The 19419-nt window shown below is 55.6% G+C and overlaps 1 protein-coding gene across 2 annotated transcripts in view; it reads right to left on the bottom strand.

Annotated features, from left to right (window-relative positions):
• Nucleotides 1-19419, bottom strand: part of AMZ1 (archaelysin family metallopeptidase 1) — a 75114-nt gene that overhangs the window by 36695 nt on the left and 19000 nt on the right. The window contains exons 3-6 of one of the 2 annotated variants that reach the window (XM_010366672.2): nucleotides 18043-18171; nucleotides 17538-17707; nucleotides 16932-17108; nucleotides 13717-14347 (exon numbers count right to left, since the gene is read on the bottom strand). In XM_010366672.2, the coding sequence (XP_010364974.2) occupies nucleotides 13787-14347; nucleotides 16932-17108; nucleotides 17538-17707; nucleotides 18043-18171 (1037 nt within the window). In that variant the 3' untranslated portion in view covers nucleotides 13717-13786. Of the gene's footprint in view, nucleotides 1-13716; nucleotides 14348-16931; nucleotides 17109-17537; nucleotides 17708-18042; nucleotides 18172-19419 lie in introns of those variants that run through there. The other variant, XM_030932533.1, reaches the window with a different exon arrangement.

The raw sequence follows: 19419 nt of genomic DNA, 5'->3' as shown, positions 1-19419 counted from the left end.
AGAAGACAGGCCACTTGAAGGCTTGCTTAATTTGCACAACAGCCCCGGGGAGAGATGGTCCTGAAATACGGGATCCTGGTGTTTCCTTGAAGCCTTGGCATTCAGGAGAGCTGGCCCAGGCCTGAGAGTCGGCGGGGGCACTGTAGCGGGCAGGCTGGATGCCTGTATACAGAGGCACCAGAGGAGGATCTGGCACCGCGTGCCCTGGAAGGGGATGGTTCACTGACATCAGCCTTTCAATCTCGTGATCAAAGTTTTGCGAGGCGTTGTGTTGGACCGGGAAGAGAAAAGCGTTAGGTTTCCCAAGAAAGGAACTGAAGCCGCTTTTTGACCAGGCCTCGACGGCAGCTGGCAGGCTACCAGGGAGAGGCAGAGTCTGCGGTTTAGGGGGTAACTGAGCTGGGAGTGGAGCCCACAGGGTGTGGACATGCTGCTCCTGCCTCCTGGTCCCATGTTCATGGCCTGTCTCGCACGCTCCCTGGAGGAAAGTCTTCAGGTCACCGAGACCTGTCCTTACGGCTGCTCCCTCGCTGCTCCATCTCTCCCTCCAGAACATTCTGGAACTCGGAGGTGGGTTATTTTCGGGGTTCAGGGTGCCATGTTGAAATAGATGCATTGGATTTCTGGGCTGCAGTGTTGGCATCTCCTCAGTTAGAAGCCCACTTCAGACACAGGTCACTGCTCCCCGGAAGCATCCCTCACCCCTCCCCTCATGCGGCTGTATCCATCTGGTGCTGCGGGCCCAGAGCAGCCCCTTCAAGGAGCTGCCGGCATGGCATGGTTCTGCTGACCACAGGCCATGGCCGTGGCTCCAGCCCGTGAGCCCGGAGGACCTGAGGGGCCAGAACAGCCATGCTCGGGCCTTGCCTAGCCCACATCCCACTGAACTAGTCCTGGGAGATGAGCTTTTCTCGGTGTTTGAATTTCGCATTCACAGGGTGTGCTCGCAGAACCCAGCAGGAGGAAGCAGGAGGTCGCTAGAAGTGAGGGAGTTCCAGACACCCTGGCATGGTGGATGCTGCTAGAAGTCAGTGTCCGTTTGCGGTGTGGGGTAGGAAGTGGGTGGAACTCAGACCACAGTGCTCCTGCCCACAAAAGGCAGACCACCCACTGGGGCACTGGCTTCTCTGTCCTGGTGGATCCGGGTGTGACGGGGACGAGAATTCCTCCCATACTTAACCCTGACGTTTGGAAATCCTTCCCGGACGATGTCATTGTGAGACTCTCACGAGCCCGGCAGCCTCGGCACCTGGCTGACGGTGATTTGCTGGGAGTCGTATTGGAAATGCGGCTAAGTGGCTGACTTCACAGTAGTAGAAACTTAGCTCCACCCAAAAATTAGGTGCTCTTTTTTTTTGAGCAGGTTCCAGTAGGTCATTTTCTCCCTTTGGTTTTCTTTCGGATGTGTGTGTAACATGAACCAAAGCGGGACACAGGTGCGGTTACCCTGGGGTCCCACGTCAGCCTGAATTTCCTGCCGGGCCGACACACAGCCTGACCCTCGTGTGAATGGGGTGGGAGGGTGCGGAGAGGCACGGAGGGCCGTGGTTGGTAGAAGGGCTTCCCTTCCCTCACCTGGTCCTGTTGGTGAAAATGAAGGGTTCTTATTCCAGGCCTGTCACCTTGGCACCCTTTAACAATGAATTCACTTCATTCTGTGATTTTAAAAGCTGACGCATTTCATCCAAATGAACGTAACCCCATCTATTTGTCATCGAGGTAGAGCTTTCCTGGGGGGCCACATCTTCTCAACAGGTCGCAGGTCTGGCCTTGCCTGGCGTTGGTGAGCCCCAGCTGGCTTGGACCATGCAGCTCATCTGTTAAAATCTGACCTTAGAAGTGGCCAGGCACGGTGGCTCACGCCTGTAATCCCAGCACTTTGGGAGGCTAAGGCAGGTAGATCACGAGGTCAGGAGTTCAAGACCAGCCTGGCCAAGATGGTGAAACCCCCGTCCCTACTAAAAATACAAAAAATTAGCCGGGTGTGGTGGCGGGTGCCTGTAATCCCAGCTACTCAGGAGGCTGAGGCAGAGAATTGCCTGAACCCAAGAGTTGGAGGTTGCAGTGAGCTGAGGTGGCGCCACTGCACTCCAGCCTGGGCAACTGAGCGAGAATGTCTCAAAAAAAAAAAAAAAAAAAAAAAAAATCTGGCCAGAAGTCCAGATGACAGAAAGTTTCTCTCCACAGAGACAGACGTAGGCGCAGTGAAGTGCGTGTCCCTCTGTGAGAAGGATGTAAACAAGTCCTCCAGGCCCGGCTCCGGGGCTCTCTGGTACTAGCTCCTGGTGCAGAGGGAGGCTCTGAGAACAGGGTTGCTGGGGACAGCCGCGGTATCTGACCTGCAGGCCTCCATCACTCCATCGTGGTTGTCTGCAACTTCAGCCTCTGCCCTGAAGCTGTGGGGAAAGCTGATCTGAATCGTCCGCAAGAGCTTGGGGAGCACCGAGGGGGCATGCAGGACTGTGGCCATCAGCGCCCCAAGCAGTGTGAACCCCTCGAGACTGCGGCACCTCTCCTCCTCCTCCATCCGACAGCTGGCTCCCGAGGGACCTCCCACAGCCTCAGGGTGATGCTGGAGATCTTCACCACCAATGTCTTTCCCATCTGCCCTCCCCAAAAAAGTCAGTACAAACTAGGCTGAGGACACCTGGTCAGGTAGGAGACTTTGAAACTCGGGTGTCAGGAACTGTTCAGACCTGCATCTGGAAATCACACGAATTAAGTTGGTTCTTTGTGGCTCTCCCGCTCACCCAGGCTGTCTGGATGCACCCGGGTGCATGTTGCCACATTCCCCTGCAAACAGGTGCCAGCAGCTCTTGTGACTTAGCTGTGGGTGACAGGTGCTGAGCACGCTTCTGCAGTGGGGCCCCCACGCAGCCTGCAGGTACTGTGGGCCATACGCTCTGTGGTGCTTTTCTGTTAGGAGTCAACCTGTTCATTTTTTTTTTCCTCTTTTATAAAATGTACTCAAGTCGCGTATAATTTCTACGCCACTCACAGGTTGTACAACTGCCATGCAAATGCATTTCAGATTTACTTTTTTTTTTTTTAACACAGTGAACCTTCTTTATTTTATTCTATTTTATTTTATTTTATTTTATTTTAGATATGGGGTCTCACTCTGTGGCCCAGGCTGGAATGCAGTGGTGTGATCATAGCTCATTGCAGCCTCAAAACTCCTAGGCTCAAGCAATCCTCCCACTTCGGCCTCCCAAGTAGCTGGGACCACAGGCATGTACCACCACCCACCCACACCTGGCTAATTTTTAAATTTTTTATAGAGATGGAGTCTCACTGTGTTGCCCAGGCAGGTGTTGAACTCTTGGCCTCAAGTGATCCTCCCACCTCAGCCTTCCTGAAGTGCTTGGATTACAGGTATAAGTCACTGTACCTAGTCTGGATTCTTTTACAAGCCTATTTATGCAAAATTTAAAATCTCCATTGATCCTGTCAGTCTCTAGAATCTCAAAAAATTACCTTTTGACCTGTCAGGCAAATTGGTTTAAAACATTCAAAATGTCTTGGCCGGGCATGGTAGGTCACATCTGTAATCCCAGTACTTTGGAAGGCTGAGGCAGGCGGATCACACGGTCAGGAGATCGAGACCATCCTGGCTAACACGGTGAAACCCCTTCTCTACTAAAAATACAAAAACTTAGCCGGGCATGGTGGCGGGCGCCTGTAGTCCCAGCTGCTTGGGAGGCTGAGGCAGGAGAATGGTGTGAACCTGGGGGGCGGAGCTTGCAGTGAGCCGAGATTGCGCCGCTGCACTCCAGCCTGGGCGACAAAGGGAGACTCCGTCTCAAAAAAAAAAAAAAAAATTCAAAATGTCCTTTGTCTTAACTGCATTTGAACCAGCTCACATCGATGGGCACAACCATCGCCAGGAAATTCGGTGTCGTAAGCTCGGCGCCTACTCGTGGCCACTGTGTCCTAAACTCCCTTTCCTGTGCTCAGGCCCCAGCCCATGCAGCAGGAGGGCACACTGCCCAAGGGACCAGTTGGACGGCCTTCTGGCTTTAGCGCCTGAGCGCTTCAGGGCCTTAAATACAGAAAGGAACCGAGTGCTCTCTGCAGCCCCCCGCCACAGTTGCTGCAGCGCCAGCACCACCTGTGCCGGGCTGTCCTGCCGTGACCGGACTCAGTGTAGGAATACAGTGTGCTAGGTTAAGATGTGATAAAGTTTTGGGAGGCCGAGACGGGCGGATCACGAGGTCAGGAGATCGAGACCATCCTGGCTAACACGGTGAAACCCCGTCTCTACTAAAAAATACAAAAAACTAGCTGGGCGAGGTGGCGGGCGCCTGTAGTCCCAGCTACTCGAGAGGCTGAGGCAGGAGAATGGCTAAACCCGGGAGGCGGGGCTTGCCGTGAGCTGAGATCCGGCCACTGCACTCCAGCCTGGGTGACAGAGCGAGACTCCGTCTCAAAAAATAAAAAAATAAAAAATAAAAAGATGTGATAAAGTGTAAAAATGCATGTTATAGCCACGGTGGTTAGTATTCACATGTTTTGTATATATGATTTTTATACATCTATTAAAATTTGTCTTAAATTATACCTGTTTTCCTGGCGGGTTGTGTCCCTGCCTCCCCCACCAGTGCTGAGAAGTGGAGGCCCCTGAGTGTGGTGCCCACCCGCTGCTTTTTTTTTTTTTTTTTTTTTTCCTTTTTGAGACAGAGTCTCCCTCTCTCTCCCAGGCTGGAGTGCGGTGGCGCGATCTCAGCTCACTGCAACCTCTGCCTTCCAGGTTCACGAGAATCTCCTGCCTCAGCCTCCTGAGCAGCTGGGACTACCGGCGTCCACCACCTCGCCCGGCTACTTTTTTGTATATTTAGTAGAGACGGGGTTTCACCGTGTTAGCCAGGATGGTCTCGATCTCCTGACCTCGTGATCCACTCGCCTCCGCCTCCCAAAGTGCTGGGATGACAGGCGTGACCCACCGCGCCCGGCCCACCCGCAGCTTTCAAACAGAAGAATGTGGCAGCAGATTCTGCAAGCAGATTCTGTCGCATCCACAGGCTTCCAGGGTGCGTTCCACCGCGGGGCAGGCCCCTTTCCGGAAGCAGAGGCCTCCTGGCGTCTTCCACTTGTCTGCGGTGCGCGGAAGGAGAGAGGTGAGCGCTCAGCACAGAGCCCGGCTCAGGCCTTAGACCCTGTCCCTCGTCTCCTGAGCTCTACCCTCCCCTGGCCTTTCCATCCCTCCCAGGCACGGGCGTCCGCGGTTGCTCTTCCTCCCAACATTGGCAGGAACCTCCCGCACCACCCAGTGTTTATTCAATAGAGTCGGTCGTTTTGCAGCTGCTGGTCGCCACCACCAGACCTGTGGGTGTAAGGGACGCTCGCGGGCAGCCAGAGACGGCAGCCCGCAGGGTCACACAGGAAACGTGCTGTGACATTCATATAAACAGAAATAATGGGCCGGGCGTGGTGACTCACACCTGTAATCCAGGCACTTTGTGAGACAGAGGCAGGAGGACTGCCTGAGTCCAGGAGTTCGAAATCAGCCTGGGCAAGGTGGCGAAACCCTGTCTCTACCAAAAAAAAGTTTTTAATTAGCTGAGTGTAGAGACACACACCTGTAGTCCCAGCTACTCAGGAGGCTGAGGCAGGAGAGTCGCTTGAGCCCAGGCATTTGAGATAAGCCTGAGCAACATTGCAAGACCCCTGTATCTAAAATAAATAATTTTTTTTTTTTTTTTTTTAAAAAGGCTGGGCGCGGTGGCTCACACCTATAATCCCAGCACTTTGGGAGGCCGAGGTGGGTGTTTCACTTGAGGTCAGGACTTCAAGACCAGCCTGGCCAGTACTGCAAAACCACCTCTCTACTAAAAATACAAAAATTACCCAGGCATGGTGGCGGGCACCTGTAATCCCAGCTACTTGGGAGGCTGAGGCAGGAGAATCGTTTGAACCCAGAAGGCAGAGGTTGCAGTGAGCCAAGATCACACCACTGGGCTCCAGCCTGGGTGACAGAGACTCTGTCTCAATAAAAAAAAAATCAAAAAAAGAAATGATGATCCCCTCCAGCCCCCAAAACACACACTAGCCTTTCTTTTTTGTCACAGCGCATGAAAAGCATCCACTCTGACGTGGGGAGACATGGAAACGGGGAGTGAATGTTTGCGAAGTGACTCTCCGTTTGACAAGTGTTTTAAAAACCTCCAGCAGTGTTTGTGGATGGGCGTCCACGTGGGTAAATGAACCCATCCAAGTCAGCAGAGGAGCCGAGTCTCAGAGGGGAGCCGCGCCCTGCACGGAAAGCTCTGCAGCAGTGCGTGGCAGTCCTGTCGGTAGGTTCCTGTGGGCTCCTTGCATTCTCAAATGCAAGGAATTGTTTACCTAATTCAATAGACACATTCCCTGTTTTCGTTTAGACCTCTAGAATTTCATCCTCTTCCTTTAAGCCCTTTTTAAAATTTGGAGTTGAGGCCGGGCGCGGTGGCTGACAACACCTGTAATCCCAGCACTTTGGGAGGCCAAGGTGGGTGGATCAGGAGTTCGAGACCAGCCTGGCCAAGATGGTAAAACCCTGTCTCTACTAAAAATACAAAAATTAGCCGGGCGTGGTGTGGCTGGCTCCTGTAATCCCAGCTACTTGGGAGGCTGAGGCAGGAGAATCGCTTGAAACCAGAAGGTGGAGGTTGCAGTGAGCCGAGATGGCACCATTGCACTCTAGCTGGGCAACAAGAGCAAAACTCCATCTCAAAACAAAAAAAATTGAGGGTTGATAGCATTTATTAATTTTGAGAATGAAAATGTAAAATGGAACCATTATAGAAAACCTGAGTAACACTATTTATTTTGTACATCAATGTTGTCCATCAATCATTGCAGTATAAAATGCCCCAGGTATGTTTCCACGTGGACTGGACTCTTAAAAATAACCCTGTCATATGATCCGAGCGGTGATTAAAGCTCACCTAATTAGGGCTAAGTCGTTCCCATTGGGAGAGGCTATTGTGGAACTTGTATGTCAGGCTAAGGGATGCCGTGGGCTCTGTTGGGGCAGAGGAAGGAGCTCTGCTGGGCGCGCTCTCCTTTGCCCTCCTTAGGCATTGCTCCTGCTCGGGGCTCCGTGACAGACATCAGGTTGTGCCATCAAGAGCCCCACGTGAAACAACTGCCTCCAGGTGGTGCAGGCAGGAAGGCGGCTAGAGGATGGCAGGAATGAAGAGGAGACATCCCCCTTCCGACAGGGGCTCCCTGCAAGCCCCAGGAGGCCGCCCGGAGTTGGGTTGGCAGCTGGCACAGCTGCTGCCCCCACCCGGTAAAGGTCTCGAGCCCTCACAAGGGGGCGCCCAAGAGGATGGCCACCACCCACCCAGAGGGGCACAGGTCGAATGTGGTGGAAGTTGGATCTCACTTCAGATGAAAAAAAAATTTGCCTTTTCTTGCAGCTTCCCTCCCTCTTTCCTTCCTGCTCTCCTGTACATCTGCCTGTGTTAAGCGACCCTGAGAAAAGCGTGTTTTCTGCCTCTTCCAACCCGCTCCATTTCCTGTGGTTTCTGTGACTCGCCTGTTCCCAGAGGCCTCCCCAAGGTGGGCAGAGCACAGGGAGAAGTCGACGCTGAGCGCCGGACGCAGCTCGGCCCCGGCCTGCCCGCTTCTCCCTGACCACGACACCAAGCCCGGCTGCACAAGCTCCATCCTGTTAGAAGGGGCAGTGGAGCTCCTCCGTGAGAAAGCGTTGGAAGAAACGGTGAAAAGTTCACTGCCTTCGGCTGCTGACAGTCTGACCGCAGGGGGCGGGACGTCGGCTTCAGACTGGTTCCCACGCTGCCCCCAGGAGCCGTCAGCCGCGCTCATCACCTTTGTCCACGTGCCAGGCGAGTGGGCGCCCGCAGGTGCCACCAGCGTGCAAGAGTCAGGGCTGACAACCACGTCCCCATTCATTCCCGCCGGTCACAGACCACCAAAGAAGGCCCGTGAAATAGACTCACAAAGCTTGGCGAGGGCCCTTGAACCGAAGATGGTCTTAGGCTAGCCGGGGACGAACACGTGTTGGCCTTTGCTGAGAAATAACGGTTCAGTCATACTGTATCCAGAAACCCAGGCACACTGTGGCGGGCAGAGCACCCCGCCTGAGAGAGAAGATGCACACTGGGCCCATCGGCAGCAGAGCCAGAGCTCTCGGCAGCAGAGGATCACCAGGTTGGAGCCAGGTTACTCCGGGAATCTGGCTCAGTTTCCATGTAACAGAAGTGCGTTCAAAGCCTAGGGAGCCTCTGGTGGAATCTGGCGGGTGTCGTCTCTGGTTAATCTCGCGAGAGCTCGGGCGCCTCTGAGAGAGCGCGGGAGGTTAGTCGGGCCTGGCTACCACGGACCCTCCGTGAGGGGCGTTCCTGCGCAGCCGGGGAAGGCGGAGGCCATGTTTGCTCCGCTCCAGTGACAATTTGGATTGCCTCATCGTCGCGGGAACACTGCAGCGGGGAGAGAGTTGGACTGAACGCGTGGTGACCCCAGAATGCTTCTTGGAAATTGCTTTTTAAAATAAACCCCTGCCATCAGCCTGTTTTCATTTGCCTCCCTACCCAAGATCTGAGTTCAAAAATAAACCTCCGTTCTTCCGGGTTCTCATTCATCAAGGTGCCGCTGTACCATGTCAGAAAAGGGACGGCTCCAGCGGCCTTCTCCACCGGTGATTTGCATCTGTTTTGAACAGCGTTCGCAGGCCGCGGAGGCTCTTCACAGTCAAGCAGGAAGCGTTTCCTAGATTACCCTGCGGTGTTTATCTTTGAGGGCCTGGTGTTCCAAGAGCCATCAATTTGCTGTTTCCTTGGGTTTCCTTGAAACTGGGCACTTCTGTGTGCCGTTGTCCCCACAGGGATGGCAGCTAGATTTCAGCTCTGGTGCAGCCTGCGTGCGGGATGAGCTCCAGAGAGCCCTTGGGTGCAGGGCGAGCCGCTCCCTGGGGTCTCTCCCAGGATGGTAGCCAGGTCCCCGCGAGTCTGTCGCCCTTTCTGGAGCTGCAAAGCCGGCCTAGAGGACGGGCCCTCATTTGCTCCCAGCACACAGAGGCAGGCCCAGGTCAGGTCAGGTCTGAGAGCCCCATCGCGAAGCCCTGATTCTCTCCGTCTTCACGGGGATAGGGATAAAAATATTCCTGTCCGGGCCTCACCCTCCTTTAATAAATCAGTGAAGCCCCAGCAACCCCGGGGGTGTTTTCATTGGCACCTCACCTAAGAGTGCTGGCCACTCACCCAGGTCGCTCCCCAGAGTGGGAAGGAGCTGCCAAGGCCAGAAAGCCTGCTGGTAATCAGAACTGAGGGGCATGGGGGCTGGTGTGGGTGCTACTCAAGAATCAGGGTGCAGGCCTCCCAAGTCCGTGCACCTTCTTACTCTTCCTGCTCAGATCTCCAAGGTTGCTTTCCTAAGAAAGCCGCACAACAGCAGGCGAACTGGGGGTTCAAGCAAGAATAGACTGCATCTGAACTTCAGCTCTTCTGCTTCTGAGGCTCCAGCCCTTCCCAGTCCCATCTTGGTGGCCACAGCCATGCAGTGGGGACGCAGCCATCTGCCTTACAGGTCATTTTGAGACTCGAGGATGATGATGAGAAAAATTGCGTTACGTAGGAGAGACCCCTTCAGAAGTGGAGTTGAGCCACCAGGGAAGGTTTGCCTGTCCAGGTGGACTTGGGCAGGGCAGCCGGTCCCTCCCTCCAAGACCTAGCTGACCCTGCCCATTGGGTCTGCAGAACAGCTCCCTTGGCACCATATGGAGACCCTCTATGTGTGGGTGTGTCCCTGGAATGTTCTAGCGTCCCCTTTGAACTTGGTGGGATCTAAATTTGGACACCCAGCTTTATCACTCGTGTTTGACTGAGCCATTTTATGTTTAAGGCTTTTGGAGATTTCTTTCATCAGGGAAAGGTCTGAAGCAGATGTCCCACGGGACAATATATCCCTCCCCCCCACCCATGCTCTGGAAACGGGGGTGGGGGCAGAGCTCCACTCACTGTCCTGTGCCCTCAGGGTTCACACCACGGACTGGAGTCAGGATGCTGCTTCTCCCCTCTCTCCCGTCTGACAAGGAGTTTGGGCTTTGGGGAGGAAGACAGAAAATAATGAGATTTCGGAAAGGACTGCTGGGCTGCCTGAAGAGAGATTTGCCTCTAAGAGGGGACACTGCGTCTCACCCCTTCATCAAAGCATGGCTGTGACGTGGGAGTGTGTATTCTAGCTACTTCAGAAGGCAAGTGTTAGCTTCCCCAGCCTTGTCGCACACACAGCAATACAGATAACGTCTGTCGTGACCTGAAAATATTTTTAGCTCCATGAGGCCCCGCTAACTTGACCTGCCAAGATGGGTGAGGCTCTCAGAAGAGAGGTCATCGTCAAGCTGGAAGACCCATCCTTGTGAATTCAGGGGCTTCTGACAGATAAGGAGACGAGAAAGCAATTAAGTGGACTGTGCACATTTTTTAAAACTGAAAGAACCATGGCCCTGTGTTTCTTGGAAACCATCATCTCTAAATTTAATCTCAGTCCAACTTTTGCAGCGCTTAAGGAGTTTAGAAAGATTCGTGAGCTGTGACCTTCCTCGAGAAGGCAGCCCTCATTATCTCTGCTGCCTTAGCATCTTTCCTGCTGACTGTCCCAAGTTACCCTTCACCGCAGCACAGACAGAACCTGGGGCTAACACAGGGGAGAGGAGGGAAACCGATTTCTCTTCCTCAAAGTTGCATTTCAAAACAGTCTTCCCCACAGCTGTCTTAAAAAGTTTCAGTCACATCTGCAACTGGGTAAAGGCTGTGGATAAAAGGGGTTTTTTTTAGTGGTTTGCTCCTGCCTTCAAAATGCTTTTTTGGGACATGCATCACAGTTGAGGGTCAAAGGACGTGGATACAGAGAGACAGTGCGGAGGCTTTGGCCAGAACCCCAACGCACTCCCACCCTCAGCCTGAGCCAGGCTGTTCTATTTTTGTCACCTGTTTAATCTCACATCACTCCAGCGGTTAACCTTTTGCAGAAGATGAAGGAAATCGGAAAACAGGTCATCTAGCAGGTGCACCAGCCAAATCCCCACCGCAAACGCCGAGTGGGGCTGACTGTTCATGAATGGCCACCGCAATATTCTGTTGCCTCACATTCCCTGCCACAGCCCCTCCCCGTGAACGTGGGGTGGGTTCCTTGTCACTGCCTCAGTAGAGTGCAGGAAAGGTGACACTCTGTGACGTGAGGCCGAGTTATGAAACGCCACAGAGCTTCCATCCGTCCCTCAGATTGTCCACCTTAGGAGGGCAACCGCCATATTGTGAGGAAGCCCAGGTCACTTTCTGAAAGGCCTGGCTCTTCGTCTCCCCTCTTCGTTCTGTCACAGTTACCTCCCAGGTCACTGTCATGCACCTTAGAAGCGATGCAAAAGAGAGTGGTATGGATGAAGGTCCTAATGCTACTTCTCAGCTGCATCTTTGCTTCTCTGAAATCAACACCTACTTGTCCCTTTGCATTTTTTGAGACTGGGACCAGGAGCCTGCTGTCCGGCTTCCTCACAATATGGCAGCTGCCTTCCTAAGAGGATGCCTCTCCTCCATGGAGAGTCTCACTTGGGCAGGAACCAAGGCCTGACATTAACAGCCAGCTTCCTCAGTGTCTCACTCTGTCACCCAGGCTGGAGTGTAGTGCTGTGACCTCGGCTCACTGCAACCTCCACCTCCCAGGTTCAAGCGATTCTCCTGCCTCAGCCTCCTGAGTAGTGGGGATTACAGGTTCCCACCACCGCACCCAGCTATTTTTTATATTTTTTAGTAGAGACGGGGTTTCACCATGTTGGCCAGGCTAGTCTCAAACTCCTGACCTCAGGTGACCCACCCACCTCGGCCTCCCGAAGTGCTGGGATTACAGGCGTGAGCCACAGCGTGCACCCAGAAAGTAGCCACATAAACGAACCCTCCAGTTGAACCACAGAGGCAAACCATCTCCACCAAGCTCTGCCCAAGTTACAGATTCATGAGCTAGACTGTTGTGATTTAAGCCACTTAGTCTTGGGTGGTTTGTTTGCAGCAACAGCCACCAGGCTCCAGCTTTCACCTTCCGTTATTGCAGTGCACTCGGCCGGCACCTTCCATCGGCCACTTTCTGAAAGGCCTGGCTCTTCATCTCCCCTCCCAGGTCAGTGTCATGCCTCTTTGAAGCTACGCAAAAGAGAACGGGACAGATGAAGATCCTAATGCTGCTTTTGAGCTGCATCTTTGCTTCTCTGAAGTCAACAGGTACTAGTTGTTTTGCATTTTCTGGGACCAGGACTGGGAGCCTGCAGTCGGCCTCCACCAATGTCAGATTCACAAGGAAGCCTCAGTCCCCTCCCCTGCATGGCCCTTCCAGTTTTAGTTTTATATTTTGGATTGTTTTTCTTAGAAGCCCTCCGTAACTGTATGAGCCACCCACCCACAAAAGGTCCAAGCTGCCCTGTTCTTGCCTCTTTCCAGATGAGAGAGCGTGAGCGGTGACCCCGCCCTCATCGCTCGGAAGGAATTCTGCTGTCAGAACCGGAAGTCTCTGTCCCTGGGACTCTCCACTGCAGGCTGAGGGGGACGTTTGACAATAAAAGGGTCAATTCATCAGGAAGACACGACAATCAGATGTGCATGGACATAAAGGAGCTTCAAAATGCAGGAAGCAATATTTGACAAAATTGAAGGGAGACAGATAAAATGCCCAGCCATGGCAATAACACCCCTCTCTCAGCAACTGATCGGACTAGACCAAAAAAAAAAAAAATCTGATCACCACCTCCACCTACTTGGTACTGACAGTGCAGCCGCCTTTGCCAAGAAACTGTCCCAAAAACATCACCGCAGTTTATTTGCCCCACGGTGAGCTGCAGCTGCCTCAGGAATAAGGCGGCCTCTGCCCTCAGTGCATGTCAGACACCCTCAACTCCTGCAGCCTCTGTCAGAAGAGATGGCAAACCCCAGAACTTGCATGGACAGCCCCAGTGAAGCCCGTCAGGATCGGAATGCTACTAGCGCCACAGAACTGGGCACTTTGTGTGTGCATGGGGTTGACGCTTGAGATAGAGACAAAACCCTGTTGCTTCCCCTTTGTGGAGCAGACTCAGCCTTGGAAGCTGGGTTGCAGCGTGGAACCCGTGTGCCCCCAGGGTCACTCCTCATCTGAGCTGGCCTCTCCAGCTCTGGCTATAAATAGCTAAAGGGCAGGCCTGCAGCCTGGGAGGAGACAGGACGCGCGCTGCTTCCTTCTGCCTCTGTGGGCGAGGGGGCTCTGTCCCAACCCCAGCATAGTCCGGGTTGTACTCCCTGAGAAGTGTCCAGGAGCAGAGAGACCTCTCCATGTGTGCAGGCCCGTGGGAGCAGCTGGCTGGGACACAGGAGTTGAAGGAGGTGCCTGAAGACAAGTGGTCCGTGGCTTTTTCAAAGAACCTTTCCTTTTTTTTCTCAGACAGTCTTGCTGTGGTGCCCAGACTGCAGTACAGTGGCATGATCACATCTCACTGCAGCCTTGACTTCCTAGGCTCAGGCAATCCTCTCACCTCAGCCTCCTGAATATCTGGGACCACAGGCATGAACCACTGCATCCAGCTCATTTTTTAATTTTTCTTTTGTAGCGGCAGAGCCTCACCATGTTACCCAATCTGGTCTCAAACTCCTGGCCTCAGGCAATCCCCCTCGCCTTGGCCTCCCAAAGTGATGGGATGACAGGCCTGAGCCACCACCCAGCCAGGCCCTTCCTCTGAATCCCTGGCAGGTCAGTAGTGGCCTCAGCCACTAGACAGTGCTGGCCAGCATCCTAGGGAAGGAGACGCAGGGTAGCCCCTGCTGTGCTAACTCTCTTCCCCATCCCAGGGACAGGGGGCCGACTCTGCTCTGGAGAGTTTCCGGGCACTCAGCTTCCTCCTCAGGGAGGAGAACTTGTCCCCCAGGACCTTGCGCAGCCCCACGCTGTCCCTGCTGCTGGGTGGGTCCTGCCTGATGGCTGGGAGCTGGCCCGTGAACATCTCCCAGCGGTCGAGGGCATCCACGGCTCTGTCCACCTGTGCCAGCTCCTCCTCCGCCACTTCCCGCTGCAGGGCCTGGATGCACCTGGCCAGCCACCGTTCATGCTCCTTGATAGCCTCCCCAGGGCCCCCAAGTGCCGGGGGAGCCTCTGACGCCACCAGGGAGCTCAGCCCTTCCTCTGGCTCCACCTCTGGCCCCGAGGAGAAGGCGTGACTCCAGGCTTCAGGGGTGAGGGGCTCCGACACGCTGGTGCCGGGCTCCGAGTCACTCTCACAGCACATGCCCGAGTCGGCGCTGGCGGGCGGGGTGTCCTCCCACACCGACGGCTCCCCCGCCTCCTGGCTGGGCCACGTCCCCGCCACCGCCTGAGTCCAGGTGTAGAGTCTCTAAGAGGGAGAAACACAGGCTGAGTTTGCTCCCTGCCAGCCCTCGTCTAGCCAGGGAACTGCCAGGAGACCCAGCTCCTTACCTAAGGGGACCCCACCATCCTCAGTTACCCAGGGGCAGGAGTCAGGCTGGTGGTGTGAGGGCTCTTCTGACCAGCAGCTTTTGAGGACTCACGTCCAGGCTGTGCCGGCGTCAGAGGTATCTACCCCCAAGAGCCCACCATTCAGGAACTTCATAAGCTACTTGTTATCCACAGTTAAAGAATAAAGCACTTACAGTTTCTTTTGTTTTTTTTTTTTGAGATAGTGTCTCACTCTGTGACCCAGGCTGGAGTGTAGTGCTGTGACCGTGGCTCACTGCAACCTCCACCTCCCAGGTTCAAGCGATTCTCCTGCCTCAGCCTCCTGAGTAGTGGGGATTACAGGTTCCCACCACCACACCCGGCTATTTTTTATATTTTTTAGTAGAGACGGGGTTTCACCATGTTGGCCAGGCTAGTCTCAAACTCCTGACCTCAGGTGACCCACCCACCTCGGCCTCCCAAAGTGCTGGGATTACAGGCGTGAGCCACAGCGTGCACCCAGAAAGTATACATAATTAAATAAAATTTTAAATTTTAAAGCAAAGGTCCAGGCATGGTGACTCACGCTTGTAATCCCAGCACAGGGAGGCAGAGGCAGGAGGATCACTTGAACCCAGGAGTTCAAGACTAGCCTGGGCAACACAGTGAGATGACAAGGGGAAAAAATAGAAAAAAAATTAAAGCAAAAGGAATACTTGAAACTCACTTCCTAAATGTTTTCTACATCTCACTCTTACCTCTGCTTTCAAGGTTATTCTCCTCTCCTGCATCTGTACAGGGGACACGCAGTTTAACAAGGCCCCACTGCACGCCTCTTCCCAACTCAGGGCCATTGGGACCTGACATCAGCCACAGTGAGACTGTTTACACCACAGGAAGTGGCAGAGACCACAAGTCCGGTTTTCTTTGAGAACATTCCGCTGATTGCTTTCCATGGACAGCAGTGACCTTTTCTGGCCAGGCCCTTGGTCGGCTCTCCAGCACCAGCCAGAGCCCTGGAACAGCAGGTGACCTCACATCTGCACCGCTCCCCTCCCTACAACAGCAAGGAGGGCCAGGCCACCCTGGAGTGCCTTTGCCTTGGCGCTTTTCCCTCCACAGCCACGGGCGATGGTGCTCGTGGAAGGGAGAGCTCTGGGCAGAAGGAGGAGCTACACCCTCCAGCTCCAATCCAGACTACGCCAGGTCAGCACGTGTAGGGAGGGGCACACACGTTATAAAAGTTCATGTCAGATGGTTGCACAAGACCCCAAGTGAAGGCAACAAATGAGAGCTCTCAACCCTTTCTGCAGACCAAGCTGCCCTTCTACCTGTTACACAGCCTCACCAGGGTACTAAGAGCTGCCCCTCGATAGGGCACAGCTGGCAGCAGCAACCTTTACAAGGCATCATCAGGTGCCAACCGGCCATCACGCCGCCTGCACCCTCAGGAAATGCTCCTACCCTCAGCCATGGCTGCGCCTGGGCTCCCCCCAAGTCACAGGCTCCTCTCAGCCTTCCAGTTGGGAAGGCTGCTTCCTCTGTGCCCCCTTCACCTTCCCTTTACTGCCAGTCTTCGAAGAAGATCCCTACAGAGAGATTCCAGCACTGTGAGCTGGAAATGCCCCAGCCTCTAGTTCAGCAGTGTCACCCAGGAGCCCTGCACGTACCGCTCCTCACTCGGCCCCAGAAGGAAGGCGGGCGCGGCTGGGACCTGCAGGGGGTTCTGACAAGCTCAGTCTGGGAACTCCCGCCTCCACGGCCTGGACCCAGCACTGGACACTCCCACCCGCCTCCACGGCCTGGACCCAGCACCGGACACTCCCACCCGCCTCCACAGCCTGGACCCAGCACCAGAAGGAGGAGGATGCAGGGGCTTCCCAGCGCAGTTTCATTGACTGCTCTTGTGCCTGTGCACAGTGCACACCTGATAACTGGTTTTCATCCAGAGGTGGGTTTAAAGAAAAATTACCACCACCTGCCTTTGCACTCAGAACTCAGAGTAAAACTTTCGAGCCTGCAAACAAATCTTCCCCCATGAATACAGACAAGCCGTTTGCTCGGCAGCCCCACCCCGGGTGACAGCAGAGGGAGTTAGGAATGGAGGCCACCTCCAACACAGCCTTGTTCTGTCAGTTCCCACCTCCTCCCAAGGGGCCTGTGCCTCCTCTGAGGGGCAGTGACCCAAGTGTTGGTGACGGGACAGAAAAGAGCAAGTTACCCTGAGAAGACCGTGCCACCCACCGGCTGCACCAGGAAGGCCCCAAGCCGCTGCAACCTCCTGGCCGCAGCCGCCACATGCGGGCACTGGCAGGACTCGACCTACCGCCAGTGAGATCCGGATGGAGCTCAACCCCAATGCAGGTCCCGGGGCTCTGCACTGCCTGGAACCCGGCAGTTTGACAAAGCGTCTGCGCAGTCCTCGTGCCCTGCGTGGTCTCCAGGTGGCGCTCGCGGGGCCTCCAGAGCGCAGGTCCCAGCAGCCGGGCGCGCAACTCGGGGAGCGCAACTCAGCAACTCACCTGGTACCTCTCGATGAGCCTGAAGCCCAGGATGTGCTGCAGCTTTCGCAGACAGATGGGACAGAGGTCCAGGGGCCGCCGCAGGGCCTCGTCCAGGCTAAGCGCACCCTGCATGAGGCAGCGGAGCCAGCGGCAGTTCCCCAGGCCCAGAAGGTGGCAGAGTTCGTGGCACGTGACCTGGGGGGAAGGCCACCAAGCACCTTGCCTCACCGCCTTGCCCCCGTATCCGGCAGATCCCCAGGCAGCCCCAGCAGGGCCAAAATGAGGACCTGGGTGAGGCTGGATGGCCTGGAAGTGGTCCGGGCGCCCTCCCCCTGCCCCAGGCGGCAGAGGCGTCAGCCCACATCTCTGGCAGGGCAGCATTCAGGGCCCCGGGGGAAGGTGAGTCAGGATGCGCGGCCCTGGGGAGGCCACACGTGATCGGGGCTTGGGGCTCTAATCCCTACCCTGCTTCTTCATAGCTGTGTGGCCTTGGTTTCCTCATTCCGTGAAGTTAGGGGTCCACCCGCTTCTCCGTGAGGATGGGGCAGTGTAAGGGACTGACGCAGCGCAGGCTCAGCCAGCACCCGCCTGTCCCCTCTTCCCAGCCCCAGAGCCCCCACCCACCTTGCAGCACTGAACCATCCCCAGGGCACTGAAGCACAGGGCCCAGCCTCTGTCCTGCAGGGGGGCCTCAGGGCCATCTGCTGCTGCCTGTACCAAGGCTGGATCAGGGGCGCTGGGCCCCGACTTCGGGAATTCCCCCGAGAACCGGGCGAAGCTGCAGACGCCCACTTCTGGAGAGAGATGGAGAGAAGGGCACGTTCAGGGGTCAGCCTTGGCTCTAGGGGGCCCACCATCAAACCCACCTCATGCTCTCATGCAAGCCGGCCATGGCCCAACACCCCATAGGTCCTGGGAGGCCCTGTCCTGCCCACGTGAAGATGGGCCCTGGGGCAGAGGCCACAGCTGAGGAACAGCTCCTACGCCATCCCTCAGGAGGAGCTGGAAGGGGCCGCCTATTCCCATGCATGGGTATTCACTTCCACCACGAGGGTGCCCTGCAGCCCCCAGCGGCCACGGCCCCATGCTAGGCTGCCTCCCAGGCAGAGCTGCCAGGGCCCCAGCTCACCGTGCCCTGGAAGGAACTTGCTGAAGGTGAAGCTCCAGGCCTCGTGGGGGTACAGGTCGGACAGTGTGAGGCCCAGCACACACAGCGCATCCCCTGGCTTGTTGTTCTTCAAGAAGGACAGGATGCCGTCTGCGGGGAGAGGGCCAGGGGATGGGGTCAGGAGGCAGCCAGGGACCCCTATCTTCCGAGCTCAGGCTGGCACACCCTGTCATCCTCTTCCTCTGCCTGGGCCCCTTCCCAAGTCAGGTGTGGGCCAGCTGCGTTTGGTCTGACCTGAAGGCACACAGTACTGCATGATGGGGAGTGAGGGCCAGGGCCATTGGAGATCAGGACAGGGTAAGTCTGAGAGGCCATAGACAGCCCAGTGGGGGTGCTGGAGAGGCAGCCCAGCTGACAAGACTGCGCTCACAGCCCCGGGAAGGAGAAGCCGCCCCAGCAGCTGAGTGACAGCCCCAGAGATGTCCACATCCCAGCCCTGGGACCCGGGAGTCCCCACAGCAAAAGGGACTGCAGATGATTAAAGATCATGAATGGGGGGGAGTGTTCTGCATCAGCCACGTGAGCCTGATGCCATCACAAGAACCCTCCCTAAGGCCGGGCATACTGGCTCACACTTGTGACCCCAGCGCTTCCGGAGGCCAAGGTGGGTGGATCACCTGAGGTCAGGAGTTTGAGACCAGCCTGGCCAACATGACAAAACCCCATCTCTACTAAAAATATAAAATGAGCTGGGCATGGTGGTGCATGCCTGTAATCGCAACAACTCAGGAGACTGAGGCAGGAGAATCACTTGAACCCAGGAGGTAGAGGTGGCAATGAGCTGAGATTGCACCACTGCGCTCCAGCCTGGGCAACAGAGCGAGACTCCATCTCAAAATTAAAAAAAAAAAAAACCACCTTCGTTAGAGGCAGCAGGGGGTCTGAGTGAGAGCACAGGGCCTGAGGGTGCTGCAGGACTGGCTTGGAGGAAGGGCTGTGAGCCAAGGATGCGGGTGCCTCTAAAAGCTGGGAAGGGCAAGAAATGGATTCTCCCCGGAGCCTCCGGAAGGAACCAGCCCAGCCGACCCTTGACTTTAGCCCAGGGAGGCTCCTGACCCGCAGAGCTGTAAGACCACAGCGGGTCATCCAAGCTAGCAAGTTGTATAACTTGTTAGCGTGGTTCCCAGGAGCGTGAGCGTGGACAGATACAGGAGAGGCCCAGGGGCTGAACCTGGGCACGATGACGTCAAAGCCAGGAAACCAGGAGTCCTGGGAGGGAAGGAAGGAGGCAGAGCAGCCACTGTGGGCCCAGGAAACCCGGAGAGGGTCTCAGAGTTACTGCAGAGGAGGGGTTGGGGCGTAGAGGCACGCAGGGGAGAAAAGTGTTTTCCAAGGAGT

This window comes from Rhinopithecus roxellana, chromosome 6 (genome assembly GCF_007565055.1).
Source record: "Rhinopithecus roxellana isolate Shanxi Qingling chromosome 6, ASM756505v1, whole genome shotgun sequence".
NCBI classification, from domain to species: domain Eukaryota; kingdom Metazoa; phylum Chordata; class Mammalia; order Primates; family Cercopithecidae; genus Rhinopithecus; species Rhinopithecus roxellana.
Note: the sequence above shows the minus strand (reverse complement) of the source record. Positions and strands in the feature narration are given on the sequence as shown.